Here is a 19,933-nt window from a genome sequence, read left to right on the forward strand (position 1 = left end):
GTTTAAAAGGTGAGAGGGGAAAGATACCAAAGGGACCTAAGGGGCAACTTTTTCACACGGAGGGTGGTGTGTGTATATATGGAATGAGCTGCCAGAGGAAGTGATGGAGGCTGGTACAATTACAACATTTTAAAGGCATCAGCATGGGTGTATGAACAGGAAAGGATTAGAGAGATATGGGCCAAATGCTGGCAAAAGGTACTAGGAAATCTGGTCAGCATGGACAAGTTGGACCAAACATCTGTTTCTGAGCTGTACATCTGACTCTAATAAGATAGATGAAGGCAAAGCATTGGACTGAAAAGTAGCAAATAACATTCGCGCCACACAAATGCTAGGCGATGACCATCAATCTAACCACCACCAAATTCAATAACATTATGATCATTGAATACCCCACAGTCAACTTCCCATGGGCTAACATTGACCAGAAACTAGAGTGCACTTGCCACTGTTGTGGCTAAATCACCTGATGTTACTTTTAATTCGGCAACTTAAGAAAATTCTCAAAATCAAGTACTGAAACAACAATTTAAACTTTATTGCCTGTAGCAATCAAAATAAGACCCCTCAAGCAAGCAAATTAAGCCTCACAACTCAATTTGGAATTATCAACTTCAGAACTTTAATACCACATAATACAGTGGCTATAAGAGCAGGTCAGAGGTAGGAATACTGCAATGAGTAACTCACCTCCCAACTCCTCAAAACTGACCAACAGCTACAAGACAAGTCCATTGTGGCTGGATCAAAATTCTGGAATTCCCTCCCTAATGGCATTATGGGCGTACTTAAAGAACAGGTTTACAGTGGTTCAAGGTGACAGTTCACCTCCACCTTCGCAGGGGCAACTAGGGACAGGCAATAAATGCTGACTCAGCAGGCAATTTCATGCCCCATGAGTGAATATGAAACTAATCTCGAAATTGAAATGTTAGATTGAGATAATGCAATGGAATTCTTACCCACACCCAATAGCTCTAAAGACATGTTCATTTTTCCATCTGGTGAGCTCAGCAAAGACCGCCATTCCAAGTAGTGTGAAGCCATTAAAGTTGTTTCTCCAGATGTATCTGTTTTTATAAGAACCATGTGCACAGGATCACAGATTGATAATAAAGTTGTTGCATCAGCCATCTTACTGCCATCACCTATACATAACCAATTAAAAAAAATTAGCATCACATCACATGGCCTACAGGCCAATTTTTCATTAGCATAGTTATCCAGTAAGCAGCTCGGTGTTCGGATTGGATAATACTACATTTTGTGTCTATGTAGATAAAGAAGTCTACAGTTAGTTTTAATTCTTGCATGGGATCTGAACGTCGCTGGCAAATCAACCCAATGTTAATTGTCCTCGAACAGGAGATGGTGATATATCTCAACAATGTTCCCTTCTGTTTTTGATTAATCCTGTGATTATCTTCAGGCCATCTACAGGTTCACTGTAGAAATGCCCGTTATAAGACCATAAGACATAGGAGTAGAAGTAAGGCCATTCGGCACATCGAGTCCACTCCACCATTCAATCCACGATTGATGGGCATTTCAACACCACTTACTCGAACTCTCCCCAGATCCCTTAATTCCTTGTGAGATTAAGAATTTAATCAATCTCTGCCTTGAAGACATTTAACGTCCCGGCCTCCACTGCGCTCCATGTCAATGAATTCCACAGGCCCACCTCTCTCTGGCTGAAGAAATGCCTCATTTTCATTTTAAATTGACCCCCATCTAATTCTAAGGCTGTGCCCATGGTCCTGGTATCCCTACCTGGGAAATAAATTCCCAGCATCCATCCTTTCTAAGCCATGCATTATCTTGTAAGTTTCTATTAGATCTCCCCTCAACCTGCTAAACTCTAATGAATACAATCCCAGGATCCTCAGCCGTTCGTCGTATGTTAGGCCTACCATTCCAGGGGTCATCCGTGTGAATCTCTGCTGGACATGCTCCAGTGCCAGTATGCCCTTCCTGAGGCATGGGGCCCAAGACTGGACACAGTATTTCTAAATGGGACCTAACCAGAGCTTTATAAAGTCTCAGTAACACATCGCTGCTTTTATATTCCAACCCTAGAGATAAATGATAACACTATCTTTGCTTTCTTAACCTGCAAGTCAACCTGCAAGTCAACCTCAAGAGAATCCTGGACTAGCACTCCTAAATCCCTTTGTACTTTGGCTTTAGGAATTTTCTCACCATTTAGAAAATAGTCTGTCCCTGTATCTTTTTTCCAAAGTGCAAGACCTTGCATTTGCTCACATTGAATTTCATCAGCCATTTCTTGGACGACTCTCCTAAACTGTCTAAATTTTTCTGCAGCCTCCCCACCTCCTCAGAACTACTTACCTACCTGCCTGACTTTGTATCATTGCCAAACTTGGCCAAAATGTCCCCAGGCCCTTTATCCAGATCATTAATAAATAAGAAAAATGAGTGAACAGTTGCAAGCTCCAGTACTGAACTCTGCAGGACACCACTTGTCATTAGCTGCCATTCTGAAAAAGAACCTTTTATCCCAACTCTTTGCCTTCTGTCAGACAGCCAATCCTCAATCCATGCCAATAGCTCACCTCGAACACCATGGACCCTCACCTTACTCAGCAGCCTCCCGTGAGGCACCTTACTAAAGGCCTTTTGGAAGTCGAGGTAGATAAAATACACTGGGTTTGCCTCTTCAAAGAATTCAGGCACGACCTCCCTTTACTAAATCCATGCTGACTTGTTCTAATCCGACACTGCACTTGCAAGAATTTAGAAATCTCGTCCTTCATGTTGGATTCTAGAATTTTACCTATAACTGAGGTTAAGCTAATCCGCCTATAATTTTCCATCTTTTGTCTTGATCCTTTCTTGAACAAGGGGGTTACAACAGTAATTTTCCAATTATCTGGGACTTTCCCTGACTCCAGTGATTTTTGAAAGATTACAACCAACACCTCTGCTACTTCCTAAGCCACCTCCCTCAGAACTCTAGGATGTGGCCCATTGGGGCCAGGAGATTTGATCAACTTTTAGACCTTTCAGCTTTTCTAGCACTTTCTCTTTTGTAATGGCTACCATACTCAACTCTGTCCCTTTACTCTCCTTAACTTTTGGGATATTACTCATATCTTCCACTGTGAAGACTGACACAAAGTATTTATTAAGTTCAACAGCTATTTCCTTATCTCCCATCACTAGCCTTCCTGCATCAATTTGGAGCGTCCGATTTTCTACTTTTGTTTGTTTCTTATGAATTGAAAGAAACATTTACTATTATTATTTCTAATATTACTGGCTAGCTTACCTTCATATTTGATCCTCTACTTCCCTTTTTCTCTCTCGGTTATCCTCTGTTTGTTTTTGCAGTCTTCCCAATCTTCTGATTTCCCAGTGTTCTTGGCCACTTTATAGGCTCTCTTTTTCTAATGATACATTTCCCAATTTCCTTTGTCAGCCATGGCTGTCTACATTCCCCTCTTCCCCTCCCCCCCGATATGCTCTCTTTTTTTGGGGGGATGAACGTCTCTACTGTGTCCTCAATTACACCCAGAAACTCCTGCCATTGTTGCTCTACTGTCTTCCCCACTAGGCTCTGTTTCCAGTTGATTTTCGTCAGTTCCTCTCTCCTGCCCCTGTAATTACCTTTATTTAACTGGAACACCATTACATCCAATTTTGCCTTCTCTCTTTCAAACTGCAGTCTGAACTCGATCATATTTTGATCGCAACCACCAAGTGTTCCCTTATTGGGATATCCAAAGTTATGGTAGTGGAGTTTGAGAAATCTCAAGAAAAATCCCAGATTTGGTCACTGGACCTAATTTCAAGTTAAAAATGTTGTATTTATTCTAATTGAAAGTTGAAAGTTAGTGGATAGTATGATATGGGTTCTTGTGGATTTCCCATTTTAAATCTGTTTTTTGAGACAATCTCAGAAGTAGCAATGTAACTTTCTTTTGGCTGCTGCACCCCTAATTCATTCCCCTTCCCTCAATGATTTGCTTTCTTTCAAAAAAGATATTTTAAACATTGCATTCAGGTTGACTCATAACTCTGGGGTACAAACTTTATAAATCATTCATAAATATTACAACAAAGCTGAATCCCTTTATTTCCTGTAACCTTTCCTAGATCCTCCAGAGTATGATATGCTCTATGGCTCAAATATAGTTGGAGACATTTGAGCAAACAGATTAAAACCAGAGGGTAACCTCTCAAACTTTCCAAGTCCCTTTAGTCAATGCTTCTAAAGTCACTTATTATTCCTTGGAACTAAGAATCTAATACAATAGAGTATCCTGAAGCAAGATAATCTCTGGTAAATGTAGGAAAAACATATTTGATATTGAATTTCTCTTTATCCCTCCAAATATGGCCTCTTCATAGTGAGTGATGACTAAGGTTTCCTCGGTAGCTACAGTTCTCTAGTGTTGTGACTGAAGACTATAACTCACATTTTCCTCTCAACCAACATAGGCAACTGAAGCCATTTGTTTCCCAAACAATTGTAGCCATGATGTGGAGGTGCTGGTATTGGACTGGGGTGGATAAAGTCAGAAGTCATATGACAACAAGTCATAGGTCAACACGTTTATTTGAAATCACAAGCTTTTGGAGCATTGCTCCTTCATCAGGTGAAGTGGAAGGAAGCACACAGGCTATATTGTGCCTGTGCGCTTCCTTCCACTTCACCCGATGAAGGAGCAGTGCTCCGAAAGCTGGTGATTTCAAATAAGCGTGTTAGACTATAACCTGGTGTCATGTGACTTCTAACATTATCTCAGTTGACACCATTGTACTCTATACAGTCGCTGCATGGAGCCTAGCATGTTCAACGTATGAATGGTTCAGTACCATAGGAGCATTCACTTGTCAGTTAAGGCACTGCTTGAAGCCAGTTACCGCTTTTAAGATGGATTCAATGAGTTGACTTTACAAACAAATTTTATTACTTTGACCATTGCTCACCTAAACTGTCTTTGTGAACTTCCAGCAGAAACCCATCCTGCAGATCAGGCTCACAGGCACAAGGTACTGGCTTGGAGCGGAAGCGCTGATTTCGGAAATGTAAGAAGAGTGTAAACGTAGAGCATGTTTGCCCTGGTAATGGCTGTGGTTCCTGTAAATGCTCCAGAAAAGCTTTGCCGCCCAAAACCTGAAGGTATATGTTTCTTCTGGTGGGATCAATGCTTGCTGAAATGTGAATGGGAACACATGAATGGCCATACTTTACTAAAAGTTACCATTTATATAGCATCTTTCACAGCCTTTGAACCTAACTCTGTACAGCAAATGAATTACTCCTCAAGTGTAGACACAAATTTAATGCAGGAAACTGCAGCAACCAACTTGCCCATCCCAGGTTCCTTCATATGTGCAGTATTCTCAATTGGTTTAATCCTCATTGTTAGTAACAATTAAGAAAAATATTGTAATCAGCAGCTAAATAACTGATGGAAAATCTGCGCCTTCAACACAGATTCTTGATGGAATTACATTTAACCAATAAATGTTATCCTCAATATTTAGTCCACAGAGGCCGGTGGTGGTCACGGATTCCCTAACCTGAAAAGTAGCAGCTTGGTTCTAAAAGATCACTTGCTCCTTTGCCGTCCCAGTGGAGACCAATAAAGTGAAACCAGAATATGAATCAAATTAAGAACCGACAGTTACTACAAGATCTTCTTTATCTTTACCCAAGGGTCCAAGTGCCACACTGTATAAGTAGGAAACACTGTACGCTCACTACTTATCTTCATCAAGTGCTGCTGATGGATTATATGCAAATCTTCTGAACAATAATTCATTCAAGAAAACAAGACAAATACCAACAAAACACATTTTAAACAAGTAGAACTTACAGAAGCAAATAAAGTGTTAGTAGACTGAAATGAGCAAAACACCATAACACTCACTTTTCTTTAATTCAGCTGGCTCCTTGTCAATAAAGTGTGCGGCTGGTTTTGAACTGGATGTATCTTCTTTGACCTGCACTTCCCGGAAATGAAAAGCATCTTAATCCATTCTTTAAAAATGTAGGAAACAACACTGGTCACATGAAAATATAGAATCACAGTTTTCCAAAATGAAATATAACATTTCAATTGCAATAAATCTTTGCAATAATAAGCTGCTGATATATCTCATGTACAACTATCCTTAGTTTCCCCAATACTTAAGGTTTCTCTGTAATAGAGAGGCAAGGGTGTAGTGGTAATGTCACTGAATTCATAATCCAAACTCCTAAACTAATGCTCTGGCTAATGCTATGGATTTGAATCGCCATTCGTCAATCTGGAATTAGAGGTAGAATTAAAAGCTTAATAGCAACTACAAATAACTAATAAAGGGCTTTATGGTTACTACTGGTTATCTAAATAATTTTCATTTTATATTTTAGGTATAATATTTGAAGACATTAAAATGTATGCTCTGCACAGGGACATCATAAGTGTAATTGGCATCATTAGATCCTTCCTGAAGAAGGGCTTATGCCCTTTGATGCTGCCTGACCTGCTGCACTTTTCCAGCAGCATTTTTAAGCATCATTAGATCCAGGCAAGCGGTCACATGAGTGATAACTTGTTACAAGCTCTGGAAAAAGAAACTATGCAGACATCATGAACAATTTTGGAACTGTTCGTCTAGTAGCACTCCCTATACGAAATGGATTGCAGTGATTCAAGGAAGCCACTCACCACTTTTTCAAGAACACATTATTGCTGGCCCAGCCAGCCATGCACACATCCCAAGAATGAATAACAAAAAAACTTGGCTGAGTGACAGGAAAGAGCACACTGAATGCTTTTTTTTCCCCCCCAGAATGGAGGACCAGAGATTCTGCAATCTGAAGAATTGGTTTTGCAGAAGTCAATACTAGGAAAACGGTTTTTCTTCATTTACATTAATGACAAAGACTTGGCAACAATTTCAAAATTTGCAGATGACAAAACTTGTAAGCAATCCAAAACATTGTTGGAATAGACAGAAACATGGCAGATTAATTTTAATGCAGAAAATTGAGTGGTAACATTTCATAAGAACGGAAAGTGGCAATATAATCCAAGCTTCTGAGGGGGGGGGGGTGGTCCTAAGAACATACTTACACTGACTGAAGACAACAACAAGCAATATGGAGAAAACGCTTAACAAGGCATACAGAATGTTGGTCTTTATAAATACAGGAATGGAGTATAAAAGTAAGAAGGCTACAGTGAACTTTTATAAAACATTAGTTCACCCTAGTTTGGAATATTCTGTCCAACTCTGGACACCATACTTTAGGAAGGTTGTGAAGGCATTATAGAAGATGCAGTTAAGAGTCATATGAATGGTTCCACCTAAAAGCTTTACTGACATTGGTAAATTGAAGAAGTTGGGGCTCTTCTCCTTAGAAGTGAGAAAATCAGATAAAAGGTCCAAAATCACAAGGAATCTGAACTGAGTAGACAAACTATGCCCATTTGTGGAAAGAATAAGAACCAAAGGACATCAATTTAAGATGAACAGCAAACGAACAAAATGTGACATGAAAACAAACGTTATGGAGCAAATGGCCTGAATTTGGAATGTGTTGTCAGGGTGTGATGGAGACAGATTCAATTGTGGCTTTCAAAACAAAACTGGATAAATATCAGAAGACACCAAATTTTCTGGGCTACTGGGAGAAAGTGGGCTATTGGATTGGAGTTGCTATTTCACACAGCCAGCATGAACATGATGGCCCAAATGGACTCCTTATGTACGGTAACCATTCCAAGTTTCTCTAGTGCAACCTGTGCACAGAAGGGAACTTGGGGAACCTTGTTGGAACTTTGCACCTGCCTGCTTTCTAACCCGAAATGTGTATTTGTTTTAATGGAGCTACTGGGATTCATATTACTTTAGAACAACCTCGTCAGTAATTATTAAATATAAAAGCAATAACTCTTTATAAATGAGCTTTTGATGCTCTGATTTTAGAGAAATTTTAGGTAATATCCTATTCAATGCAATGAAAAACTTACTGTTAAAAATTTGAGTTCCTTCATGACATCATCCACAATGCCTCGTCGTTGTAATGCTTTTATGAGATCAGCCTCAGATAAAGTTTGTGAAGAAACCCCTAGTTCTTCCTGAACTGATTCTCCTAAGATTTCTCTGATCGTTTCATGGATGTTCATCTGTTCACAAATGATCAGCAAGTTATTAATGTTATCCAGGTGCAAATTTGCTTCACAAGTTTAAACTTTAAAAGGAACAGGCAAAATACACTTTGCATTTTCCAAAAGATCTGTTTTGATCTTGCCAGTCACTGGATTGTAAATTCAGAGACCCAGGCTAACATTGGCGACAGAGTTCAAATCCACCACTGCAGTTGATAGGATCCAAATTCAGTTAATAACCCTAACATTTACAGTTAGCTTCATGGTCATCATTACAAAAACTATCAGCAATTCTAAAATAATAAAATTAGATTTTCAAAACCAGCCAGGATATTGAACAATTACAAAGTTATTATACCGGTAAAAAACCTAGGTTATATCTCAATAAACGAGGTGAAAATTCTTAAAGGTTTTTCACAGCGAGATAAGTGAAATCTCAGCATTTCAACTGATTAGAGACTAGGGGAACCTCAATATTGGATGGTGGTAGCTTCACTGTCATTATAATCATTATCCTCAGATTCTTTGGGAAGCCAGGGAGGAGACTGGCGAGCCTTTGGCTTTGATCTTTAGGTCATCATTTTCAACAGGAGTTGTGCCAGAAGACTGGAGGATAGCAAATGTTGTTTCCTTGTTTAAGAAGGGGAGTCTGGACAGCCCGGGTAATTATAGGTCAACGAGCCTTACATCGGTTGTGAGTAAGGTGTTGGAAAAGGTTATAATATTTATAATCATCTGGAAAGGAATAATTTGATTAGGGATAGTCAACACAGTTTTGTGAAGGTAGGTAGTACCTCACTAACCTTATTGAGTTCTGAGAGAAGGTGACAAAACAAGTAGATGAAGATAAAACGGATGATGTGGTGTATATGGATTTCAGTAAGGCATTTGATCAGGCTCCACACAGCAGACTATTACACAAAATATGGAGTTTCGGGATTGAAGATGGTCTAGCGGTTTGGATCAGAAATTAGCTTGCTGAAAGAAGACAGAGGATGGTGATTGATGGGAAGTGTTCACCCTGGAGCTCAGTTACCAGTGGTGTGCTACAAGGATCTGTTTTGGGCCACTGCTGTTTGTCATTTTTATAAATTATCTGGAGGTGGATGTAGAAGGATGGGTTAATAAATTTGCAGATGACACTAAGGTAGGCAGAGTTGTGGATTGTGCCAGAGGATGTTGTGGGTTACAGAGGGACACAGATGCAGAGCTGGGATGAGAAGTAGAAATTGGAGTTTAATGCGGAAAAGCATGATGCACTTCACTTTGGAAGAAGTAACAAGAATGATAAAATTCTTGGCAGTGTAGATGAACTCTGTGTCCAGGTGCACAAATCCCTAAAGGTTGCCACCCAGAATGATAGGGTTATTAAGAAGGCATATGGTGTGTTGGCGTTTATTGGTAGGGGGATTGAGTTTCAGAACCACAAGGTTTTGTACAGCGGAAACATGACACCAGTAAGGCCATACCTGGAGTACTGCGTGCAGTCATGGTCACTGTTTTTAGGAAGGATGTGGAAGCTTTGGAAAGGGTGCAGAGGAGATTTACTAGGATGTTGCTGGTATGGAAGGAAGGTCTTACGAGGAAAGGCTGAGGGAACTGAGGTTGTTTTCATTAGAGAGAAGAAGATTGAGAGGTGACTTAATCAAGACCTGTAAGATAATCAGAGGGTTAGATAGGGTGGACAGTGAGAGCCTTTTTCCTCGGATGGCGAAGGCTAACATGAGGGGACATAGTTTTGAATTGAAGGGTGATGGGTATAGGACAGATATTGCGGTAGTTTCTTTACTCAGAAGTAGGGGGTGCCTGCAACAATAGTAGACTCGTAACATCAAGGACATTTAAATGGGCATTGGACATATGGATAATAATGGAATGGTGTAGGTTAGATGGCCATCAGATTAATTTCACAGGTTGGTGCAACATCGAAGGCCAAAAGGCCTGTACTACGCTGTAACATTCTATGTTCCAATTAACAGAAGAAATTCAGAGCAAAGAAAATAAGGCAGGAAATCTTAAACAAGTTACTGAAAATGACAACATTATGCTTTGAGATCACAAGTCTCATCTCCTTTTAATACAGCAACTTGAATCATTGATACCTTGCACTTGACCCTTTATTATTTTCTTCAACTGAGACATTCAGACTTTAGCATTACCTTACAGAATAAGTGACATTTGGCCCAGGAGACTTAATTGGATGAAAATGATTGAAATTGGATTCTGGTTATAGTCTTCTGAATTGCCATTAGGATTAGGTTTAAATTGCCTTTGACAGCATTCTTACATCTGAATCAGTGTCGTAGATTCAAGTCCCATTGAACAGATAATACAGATCCACTGACAACCCAGTCAGGGGGTGGTCCATGGTTGAAGGTGCTACCTTTCAGATGCAGCAACTGAGGGAAAGATCCTAAAGATATTTTTAAAAATCTGAAGTGCTGGCCAATATTTGCCACTCATCTAACATCACAAAAAAAACTTGTCATTTACTGTGGTTTGTGGGAGCTTGCTGTGGGCGATTTGGTTGCTGCAGCTTCCTCATTTATAACAGCAACTACACTTCAATAAGTGCTTCATTGGCTGTGAAGCGTTTGACACATCCTACAGTTACGAAATATAAATGCAAGCCCTTTCTTTCATATTTAATATAAATTGCATTTCATTTGTGCAGCAAGCAACCACAAACAGCAATGTGACAATGACAAGAAAGTCTGTTTTAGCGATCTTTATTAACTGGTACAAAAAAATGATTGGAACTCTGCTTTTCTTTGCAATAGTGCCTCTTGAGGGGCATCCAAAAAATGGTTCCTCCCACTGTGTGCCACTCCCTCAGCACTGCATAGCATGAGGAACACAAATATCTGCAGTACACAAACATTGTGACTGAAAGGCAATTATGTCACATCCAGATCTGGCACAACTGACAATACCAACCCCACCTTACCAGAGGTTCAAGTAAATAAAAATCCCTACAGCTGTAGTGAGATAAGAATCTTTGGTCTATTTTTATAGCCTGGATGAGTCAGTGTTTCATCATTATAAAAAACATGAGGTATTGCAGCTCACTCTATTTGAAGGAGGTTGCCGCTTTATTTCTGGCAGTGTTTTAGTCCCATGTTCCTGAGCTTTGTCTAGTCAATGTACAAGGAATCAGCAAGTTAGAAACTTCATGCTGCTCTGGTTTGTCAAAAGTGACCACTGACAAGTCTAGCAGAGCAGAATCTTTGCAGCTATCCAGATTTCTTCCACAGTTAAGACCACATTCAGGTTCCCAAGGAAGAAGAGACTCAGTGTCAGTTGTCTCTCAAGACTTTTCACAATCAATAGGCAGAGTGGACACAGAACAAAATCATAATTTTAAAAACAGACAATGTTGGAAATACTCAACAGGAATATCATGTATCAGTGGAAACAGAAACAAAGTTAACATTCCAGGTCAATGACCTTTTCTTTGCTCCAATTGAGCAAATTGTTTGAGCTGCATGCTGGCAAATACCTTGGTCCTGATTCACATCAGCCTAGAATCTAAAAAGTAGCCAGTGAAAAAAAAGTGATGTGTTAGTTTAGGTTGCCTGGCTTCAAAAGAGCATGCTTAGATTATAAAATATCAAATAAAACACAGTTATATGAAAATTTAGTGGGGGCACAGTGGCGTAGCTATCACTGCTGCCTCACAGCGCCAGAGACCTTAGCTCGATTCCAGCCTCGGGCAACTGCCTATGTGGAGTTTGCACATTCTCCCAGTGCCTGTGTTGGTTTCCTCTGGTGCTCCGGTTTCCTCCCACATTCCAAAAGACTTGCAGGTTAGGTGAATTGGCAGTGTTAAATTGCCCCTGGTGTTAGGTACATTAAGTCAGGAGTAAATTTAGGAGAATGGGTCTGGGTGGGTTACTCTTCGGAGGTTCAGTGTGGACTTGTTGGGCCGAAGGGCCTGTTTCCAAAAAGTGTACATAGAACATAGAAGAATACAGCGCAGTACAGGCCCTTCGGCCCTCGATGTTGCGCCGATCCAAGCCCACCTAACCTACACTAGCCCACTATCCTCCATATTCCTATCCAATGCCCGCTTAAATGCCCATGAGGGAGAGTCCACCACTGCTACTGGCAGGGCATTCCATGAATTCACGACTCACTGAGTAAAGAACCTACCCCTAACATCTGTCCTATACCTACCCCCCCTTAATTTAAAGCTATGCCCCCTTGTAATAGCTGACTCCATACGTGGAAAAAGATTCTCACTGTCGATCCTATCTAAACCCCTAATCATCTTATACACCTCTATCAAGTCACCCCTAAACCTTCTTTTCTCCAATGAAAACAACCCTAAGTGCCTCAGCCTTTCCTCATACAATCTTTCTACCATACCAGGCAACATCCTGGTAAACCTCCTCTGCACCCGTTCCAGTGCCTCCACATCCTTCCTATAGTATGACGACCAAATCTGCACACAATACTCCAGATGCGGCCGCACCAGAGTCTTATACAACTGCAACATGACCTCAGTACTCCGGAACTCAATTCCTCTACCAATAAAAGCCAGTACGCCATATGCCTTCTTCACCGCACTATTTACCTGGGTGGCAACTTTCAAAGATCTGTGTACATGGACACCAAGATCCCTCTGCTCATCCACACTACCAAGTATCCGACCATTAGCCCAGTACCCCATCTTTTTGTTACTCTTACCAAAGTGAATCACCTCACACTTAGCTACATTGAACTCCATTTGCCACCTTTCTGCCCAGTTCTGCAGCTTATCTATATCCCGCTGTAACCTGCCGCATCCTTCCTCACTGTCTACAACTCCTCCGACTTTCGTATCATCCGCAAACGTGCTCACCCAACCTTCTAACCCCTCCTCCAGGTCATTTATAAAAATGACAAACAGCAATGGTCCCAAAACAGATCCTTGTGGAACACCGCTAGTGACGGCACTCCAAGATGAACCTTTGCCACCAACTACTATCCTCCGTCTTCTTCCAGCCAGCCAACTCCTAATCCAAATCTCCAACTCACCCTCAATGCCATACCTCCGTATTTTTTGCAGTAGTCTACCATGGGGAACCTTATCAAACGCCTTACTAAAATCCATATACACCACATCTACCGCTTTCCCCTCGTCTACCTCCTTAGTCACCTTCTCAAAGAATTCAATAAGGTTTGTGAGGCACGACCTACCCTTCACAAAACCATGCCGACTATCCTTGATCACATTATTCCTATCCAGATGTTCATAAATCCTATCCCTTACAATTCTCTCTAAGATTTTGCCCACAACAGAAGTGAGACTCACCGGCCTATAGTTACTAGGGTTATCCCTACTCTCCTTCTTGAACAAGGGAACCACATTTGCTATCCTCCAATCTTCTGGCACTACTCCTGTAGACAATGAGGACATAAAAAATCAAGGCCAATGGCTCTGCAATCTCCTTCCTTGCTTCCCAGAGAATCCTAGGATAAATGCCATCAGGCCCAGGGGACTTATCTATTTTCACCCTTTCCAGAATTTCCAACACCTCTTCTCTACATACCTCAAAGCCATCCATTCTACTTAATTGTGACTCAGTATTCACATTAACAACAATGTCCTGTTCCTGATTGAATACTGACGAAAAGTATTCATTCAGTGTCTCCCCAATCTCTTCAGCCTCCACACTCAACTTCCCCCTACTATCCTTGACTGGACCTATTCCTACCCTAGTCATTCTTTTATTCCTGACATACCTATAGAAAGCCTTAGGGTTTTCCCTAATCCTACCAACTAAGGACCTTTCATGTCCCCTCCTTGCTGTTCTTAGCTCTCTCTTCAGGTCCTTCCTGGCTACCTTATAACTCTCAATCGCCCCAATTGAACCTTCACGCCTCATCTTTACATAGGCCGCCCTCTTCCATTTAACAAGGGATTCCAATTCCTTATTAAACCACGGCTCCCTCACACGACCCTTTCCTCCCTGCCTAACGGGTACATACTTATCAAGGACACTCAATAGTTGCTCCTTGAACAAGCTCCACATATCAATTACGCCCTTGCCTTGAAGCTTACTTTTCCAAGCCACACATCCTAAGTCATGCCTCACCGCATCATAATTTCCCTGCCCCCAGCTATAACTCTTGCCCTGTAGTGCACACTTATCCCTCTCCATCACTAGAGTGAAAGTCACCGAATTGTGGTTACTGTCCCCAAAGTGCTCACCTACCTCTAATTCTAACACCTGGCCTGGTTCATTACCCAGAACCAAATCCAGTGTAGGGAATCTAATCTTTAAAAAAGAGAGGGGAAGGAGACAAAGCAGGAAACTACATGTCAGTTAGTTTAACATCTGTCATAGGAAGCAGAAGCTAATTATTACAGCACAATAGGAGAGCACTAAGAAAAGGGCAAGGTAATCAGGCAGAATCAACATGATTTTGATTCACACTTAACTAAATTATTGGATTATTTGAGCAAGTAACATGCTTAGATAAAGGGGAACTGATCAATGTAAAGTGAATATAAATAGGTTAAGCGATTAGGCAAATGAATGATAAATTGGGAAAATGAGAAATTGTTTTAGCAGAAAGAATAAAAAAGAATTGCATCTAAATGACACGAGATTGCAGAGCTCTGGAATGCAGAGGCATCTGGGTGTTCTAGTTCATGAACTGCAAAAAGTTAGTAAGCAAGTATAATTATTAGGAAAGCCGATATAGAATATATATATATATATATATATATATTCTATCTTTGAAGCAAGAGGCATTGAAAAGTAGTGAGGTTATACTTCAATTATACAGGATATTGACAAAACCACATCTGGAGCATTGGTCTCCTTAATCAAGCAACCTGATTAAAACATATGAAGTGCAAGCCACTTCAAGCTTGCGCTACCATTCAAGATTATATTTGGATTTGATTTTAACTTCAACTCTATTTTCTTGCATACTCAAATAGTCTTTCAGCCCCGTGGTAATCAAGAAGCTATCTACCTATTTTTCAAAAGATATTTGAAGATTCTGTCGACTGCCATTTGAGGAATGAAATTTCAAAAGACTCCTCATCCTGATTTTTTCCTCCCCCGTCCCTCTGTGTCCCTAAATGGGCAATTCCTTATTTTTAAATTACGATCCCTAGTTCCAGATTCGCACATGAAAAAACATGCCTTAACAGCCACTGGTCAAGTTCCTTTAGGATCATATAAATTTCAATTCAAGTCCCACTTCTAAATTCAAGATACAGACTGAACTTGTCTAGCCTTTCCTCATAAAAGCAATTGGCTTATTCCAAGCACCGGTCTAGTCTGAACTGCTTCCAATGCATTATCATCCTTTCATATGAACTGTACACAGTTCTCCAGATATGGTTTCACCAATGTGCTGCATAACCTCTCTACTCTTACATACAATTCCCCTTGCAATAAAACAACATTCTATCAGCTTTCCTGATTACTTGCTGTACCTGCACATTGACCGCCTGAGAATCATGCACCACTCTCTACGTATCAGATATCTGCAACCTCTCACTATTTAGTGGATGTGCTTCTTTTATCTTTCTGCCAAAATTTCTCATACTGTATGCGAGAACAGAGGACTGATAAGTAGCTAATGTTGCTCCTCTGTTTAAGAAGGGAAATAGCGATAATCCAGAAAACTATAGACTGGTGAGTCTCATCAGCGGTTTGGAGGCTATTGGAGAGAATTCTTAGGGATAGGATTTACATGTATTTGGAAAAGCATAGCCTAATTAGGGACAGTCAGCATGGCTTTGTGTGGGTCAGGTTATAGCTTACTAACGTAATTGAATTTTTCAAGGTGACAACTGAAATGATTGATGAGGGTAGAGCATGGGAGTGAACTTCTTGGATTTTGTCAAGGTTCTTCTTGGGATTCATCCAGAAGGTTAAGATGAACGGAACCCAAGATGAATTGGCTTGCCCATAGAAGGCAGAGGGTAGTGACAGAAGGGTAATTTTCTGGCTGGAGGTCAGTGACTAGTGGTGTTCAACAGGGATCAGTTTATACATGACTTGGATCAAAATATAGATAGGTGGGTTATTAATTTTTCAGAATATACAAAGATCAGTGGAGTTATGGATAGTGTAAAAGATTGATTTATATCCTGCTGTATCCTTTGACAGTTACGGATATGGGCAGAGAAATGGTAGGTGAAGTTTAATCTAGGTTAAGTGTGACGTGCGGCATTTTGGAAGATTAAAGGTTAAGAAAAAGTATAGATAATAGCAGGACCCTGAACAGCATTGAGGTACAGAGACAACTTGGGGTTTAAGTCCATAGCTCCCTGAAAGTAGCCATGTAAGTAGATGGGCTCATTAACGCACCAAAAGGCATGCTTGACTTTATTGGTCAGGGAACGGAGTACAAGAGTCAAGAACGTCATGTTGCTGCTTTAAGACTTTGTACCCGTTGCACCCAGTGTGGTTTCCTCTACATCGGGGAGACAGGACGCCTTCTTGCAGATAATTTCAGAGAATATCTCTGGGACACCCGCATCCACCAACTTCACTGCTTGGTGACTGAACACTTCAACTCCCCCCTCAGTCAAGAACATGCAGGTCCTAGGCTGCCTCCACTACCAAACCGTTACCGCCCAACACCTGGAGGAGGAATGCCTCATATTCTGCCTTGGGACCCTGCAACCACACAGGATAGATGTGGATTTCAACAGCTTCCTCATTTCCCCCCCACCCGCCCCCAACATTATCCCAGTCCCAAGCCTCCAATCCGATACCACCCTCTGGACCTGTCCATCACCTTCCCCCCCACCCATCACCTTCTCCCTCACCTTCGTCCACCTATCGCTTTCTCAGCTACCTTCCCCAAACCCCACCCCCTCCTATTTATCTCTCAGCCCCAACACACAAGCCTCATCCTAAATGAAGGGCTTATGCCCGAAATATTGATTGCCCTGCCTGACCTGCTGTGCTTTTCCAGCACAACACTCTAGACTCTGATCTCCAGCATCTGTAGTCCTCACTTTCTCCTCCTTCCATGATGCAGAGACCATTTTCTCCGTGACTCCCTTGTTAGGTCTACGCTCCCCACCAACCCACATTCCGTACCCAGGGAGCCACCGCAAGAAGTGCAAAACCTGTGGCCACACCTCCCTCCCAACCGTCATCCAAGACCCCAAAGGATCTTTTTACATCCAGAGATTTACTTGTGCTTCCGCACACGTCATCTGCTGTGTCCATTGCTCTTGATGTGGTCTCCTCTACATTGGGAAGACAGGACACCAACTTGCAGAATGTTTCAGAGAACATCTCTGGGACACACACACCAATCAACCCGACTGCCCTGTGGCCAAAACTTCAACTCCCCCTCCCACTCTGCCAAGGACATGCAAGTCCTTGGCCTCCTCCACTGCTAAACTCTAGCCACCTGACACCTGGACGAAGAACATCCCATCTTCTGCCTTGGGACACTAACCACTTGAGATCAATGTTGATTTCACTAGTTTTGTCATTTCCCTTGCCCTTATCTTATCCCAGATCCAACCCTCTAACTCTGCACTGCCCTCTTGAACCGTTCAATCTGTCCATCTCCCTTCCCATCTATCCACTCCACCCTCCTCTCTGACCTATCACCATCATTCCCACCTTCATGTACCCATCGTGATCCCAGCTACCTTTCCCCCCCCAGCCCCACCCCCCGTCCCATTTATCTCTCAGCCCCCTTTGGCACCCCCTCATTCCCAATGAAGAGCTTATGCTTGAAACGTCAATTCTCCTGCTCCTCGGATATTGCCTGACCAGCTGCGCTTTTCCAGTACCACACATTTCAACTGATCTCCAGCATCTGCAGCCCTCACTTTCTCCCTTCCATGATAGTCTGAGCTGTGCACACCATGTTATGTTTCTTCCAGTCCTGAGCACAGCAGTTGCCATATCAGGCTGTTATGTACCAGACAGTGTGCTTTCAATGGTGCTTTTGTAGAAGTTGGTGAGAGTCCTTATGGACATGCAAGGTTTCCTGAGTTGCTGGAGGAAGAGAAGGCATTGTTGTGCCTTGTTGACCATCACATCTATGTGGGAAGTTTGTTATTGTCACTAAGGAACTTGATGCTGCCCACCCTCTCAACCTCAGTTCCATTCATGACGATGATAGAGTGTTCTCCTTTCTTTCTGAAGTCAATGATCAGTTTTTTTAGTTTTACCAACATTGAGAGAGACATTGTTCTCATTGCACCACATCACCAAGCCCTCTCTCTGCCTTCTGTATTTTGACTCATTGTTGTTAGATATCCATTCTACTACAGTTGTGTCAGTGAACTTGGAGATGGCATTCATTCAGGATTTGGCAACTATCATGGGTGCATAAGGAATACAGTCAGGGGCTGAGGTCACATCCGGGGGGAGCTCCAGTGTGGAGTGTTATTGTGGAGGAGGATTTGTTATCTATCTCCACTAATCATGGTCCATGGGTCAGAAAGCTGAGGATCTAGTTGCAGAGGGCAGGTAAAAAGGGATAATTTTACTTTAGCTTCATGTTCCACACAACATAATGGGGCAAAGGCCCTGTTCCTGTGGTATACTGTTCTACCTATTTCATTTGTCAGATGATATTATCCCATTCACTTAACCTATCTATATCCCTTTGAAGCTCTTAATATCTTAGTTACAACTCACTTTCCTACCAGCTCTGTCTTATCAGCAAATTTAGCTATCATACATAATGCTCAGGGCTCTTGAAATATCAGAGTCATAGATTTACAGCACAGAAACAGGCTCATCAGTCCATCATGTCTGTGCTGATTAAACAGCCATCTATTCTAGTCCCACTTTCCAGTACTTGACCCATAGACTTTGGATGTTTCAAGTATATGTGGAAACAATCTAGAACTAGAGATCACTATTTAAAAACACAGGGTTATCCATTTAAAACAGATAAGTAGAGACACTTTCTCACAGGGAGACATGAATCTGTAATATTGTCTTCATCATAAGGCAGTGGAAGCAGTCTCCTTGAATGTTTACAGGGCAGTGGTAGATCGATTCTTAACAAGAGAGAGAATAAGTCACAGAGGAGATTATTCCAAGTAATTGGAATAATCAGAGGAATCATGACCTTGTTGAAGCAGCCAGAACAGGCTCAAGGGCTGAATGGTCCACAACTGCTCATAGTTTGTATATTAAATTTTCAAAGAGAGTAACATTTAACTGTTTCTATGTTGACACAGATGTTGCCCCATTAAGTATTTCTCGCATTTTCTCTAATAGTTTCAGATTCAAATTATTACTAGACAGATTAAGTTGTACTATATCATGCAACCCGTAAAAATAGGTCAAGAGTTAAGGGCTAACGATCAACATGCTCACTGATTAAACAGAAATCAGAGCTCTGGGACTAGGGGTACGTGGATGTTAACCTCACACATCTTGGGCAACACTAGGAGCTCACCTGGGTCAGCTGGTTGCGAATGATTTGTTTGAGTTCCAGAGCCTTCTCGGGCGGCAGCGACATGACGCTTGGAATTACCAACATGCACAATCGAAATCCCAACACAGCAACATCACCCCTCTCCCCCCTTACCATTTGGCAGCCATCTCTCCGGTCAACCGCCACCAAATCCCGCCCGCCATCATCCTCCAATCAGCATCTAGCCCCGCCCTTATCTCCAGGAGCAACCACGGCCCGCCCCCAAACTTGTCTTCCATTGTCCAACAGCTGCAAGGCTCCACCCTCTTTTCTAACGAACGCCGAACCGCGCCCACCTCCAAATCCCACCTCGGACCCAGAGACGTCAAACGGCGCATGAGCCCACGTCAAACCCCCGCCCGCCCTCATCTGTCCCCGCCCCC

At 41.8% G+C, this 19,933-nt stretch overlaps 1 protein-coding gene across 4 annotated transcripts in view; it reads right to left on the reverse strand.

Moving 5' to 3' along the window:
- Positions 1–19,933, reverse strand: part of cep76 (centrosomal protein 76) — a 60,797-nt gene that overhangs the window by 40,586 nt on the left and 278 nt on the right. The window contains exons 1-5 of one of the 4 annotated variants that reach the window (XM_043687721.2): positions 19,533–19,664; positions 7,998–8,153; positions 5,907–5,979; positions 4,960–5,184; positions 966–1,151 (exon numbers count right to left, since the gene is read on the reverse strand). In XM_043687721.2, the coding sequence (XP_043543656.2) occupies positions 966–1,151; positions 4,960–5,184; positions 5,907–5,979; positions 7,998–8,153; positions 19,533–19,616 (724 nt within the window). In that variant the 5' untranslated portion in view covers positions 19,617–19,664. Of the gene's footprint in view, positions 1–965; positions 1,152–4,959; positions 5,185–5,906; positions 5,985–7,997; positions 8,154–19,532; positions 19,665–19,933 lie in introns of those variants that run through there. The other 3 variants (XM_043687722.2, XM_087986705.1, XM_043687724.2) reach the window with 3 other exon arrangements.

This window comes from Chiloscyllium plagiosum, unplaced genomic scaffold (assembly GCF_037043375.1).
Source record: "Chiloscyllium plagiosum isolate Xiang-an unplaced genomic scaffold, Cpla_swu_hap1 HiC_scaffold_4, whole genome shotgun sequence".
Taxonomy (NCBI): Eukaryota; Metazoa; Chordata; class Chondrichthyes; order Orectolobiformes; family Hemiscylliidae; genus Chiloscyllium; species Chiloscyllium plagiosum.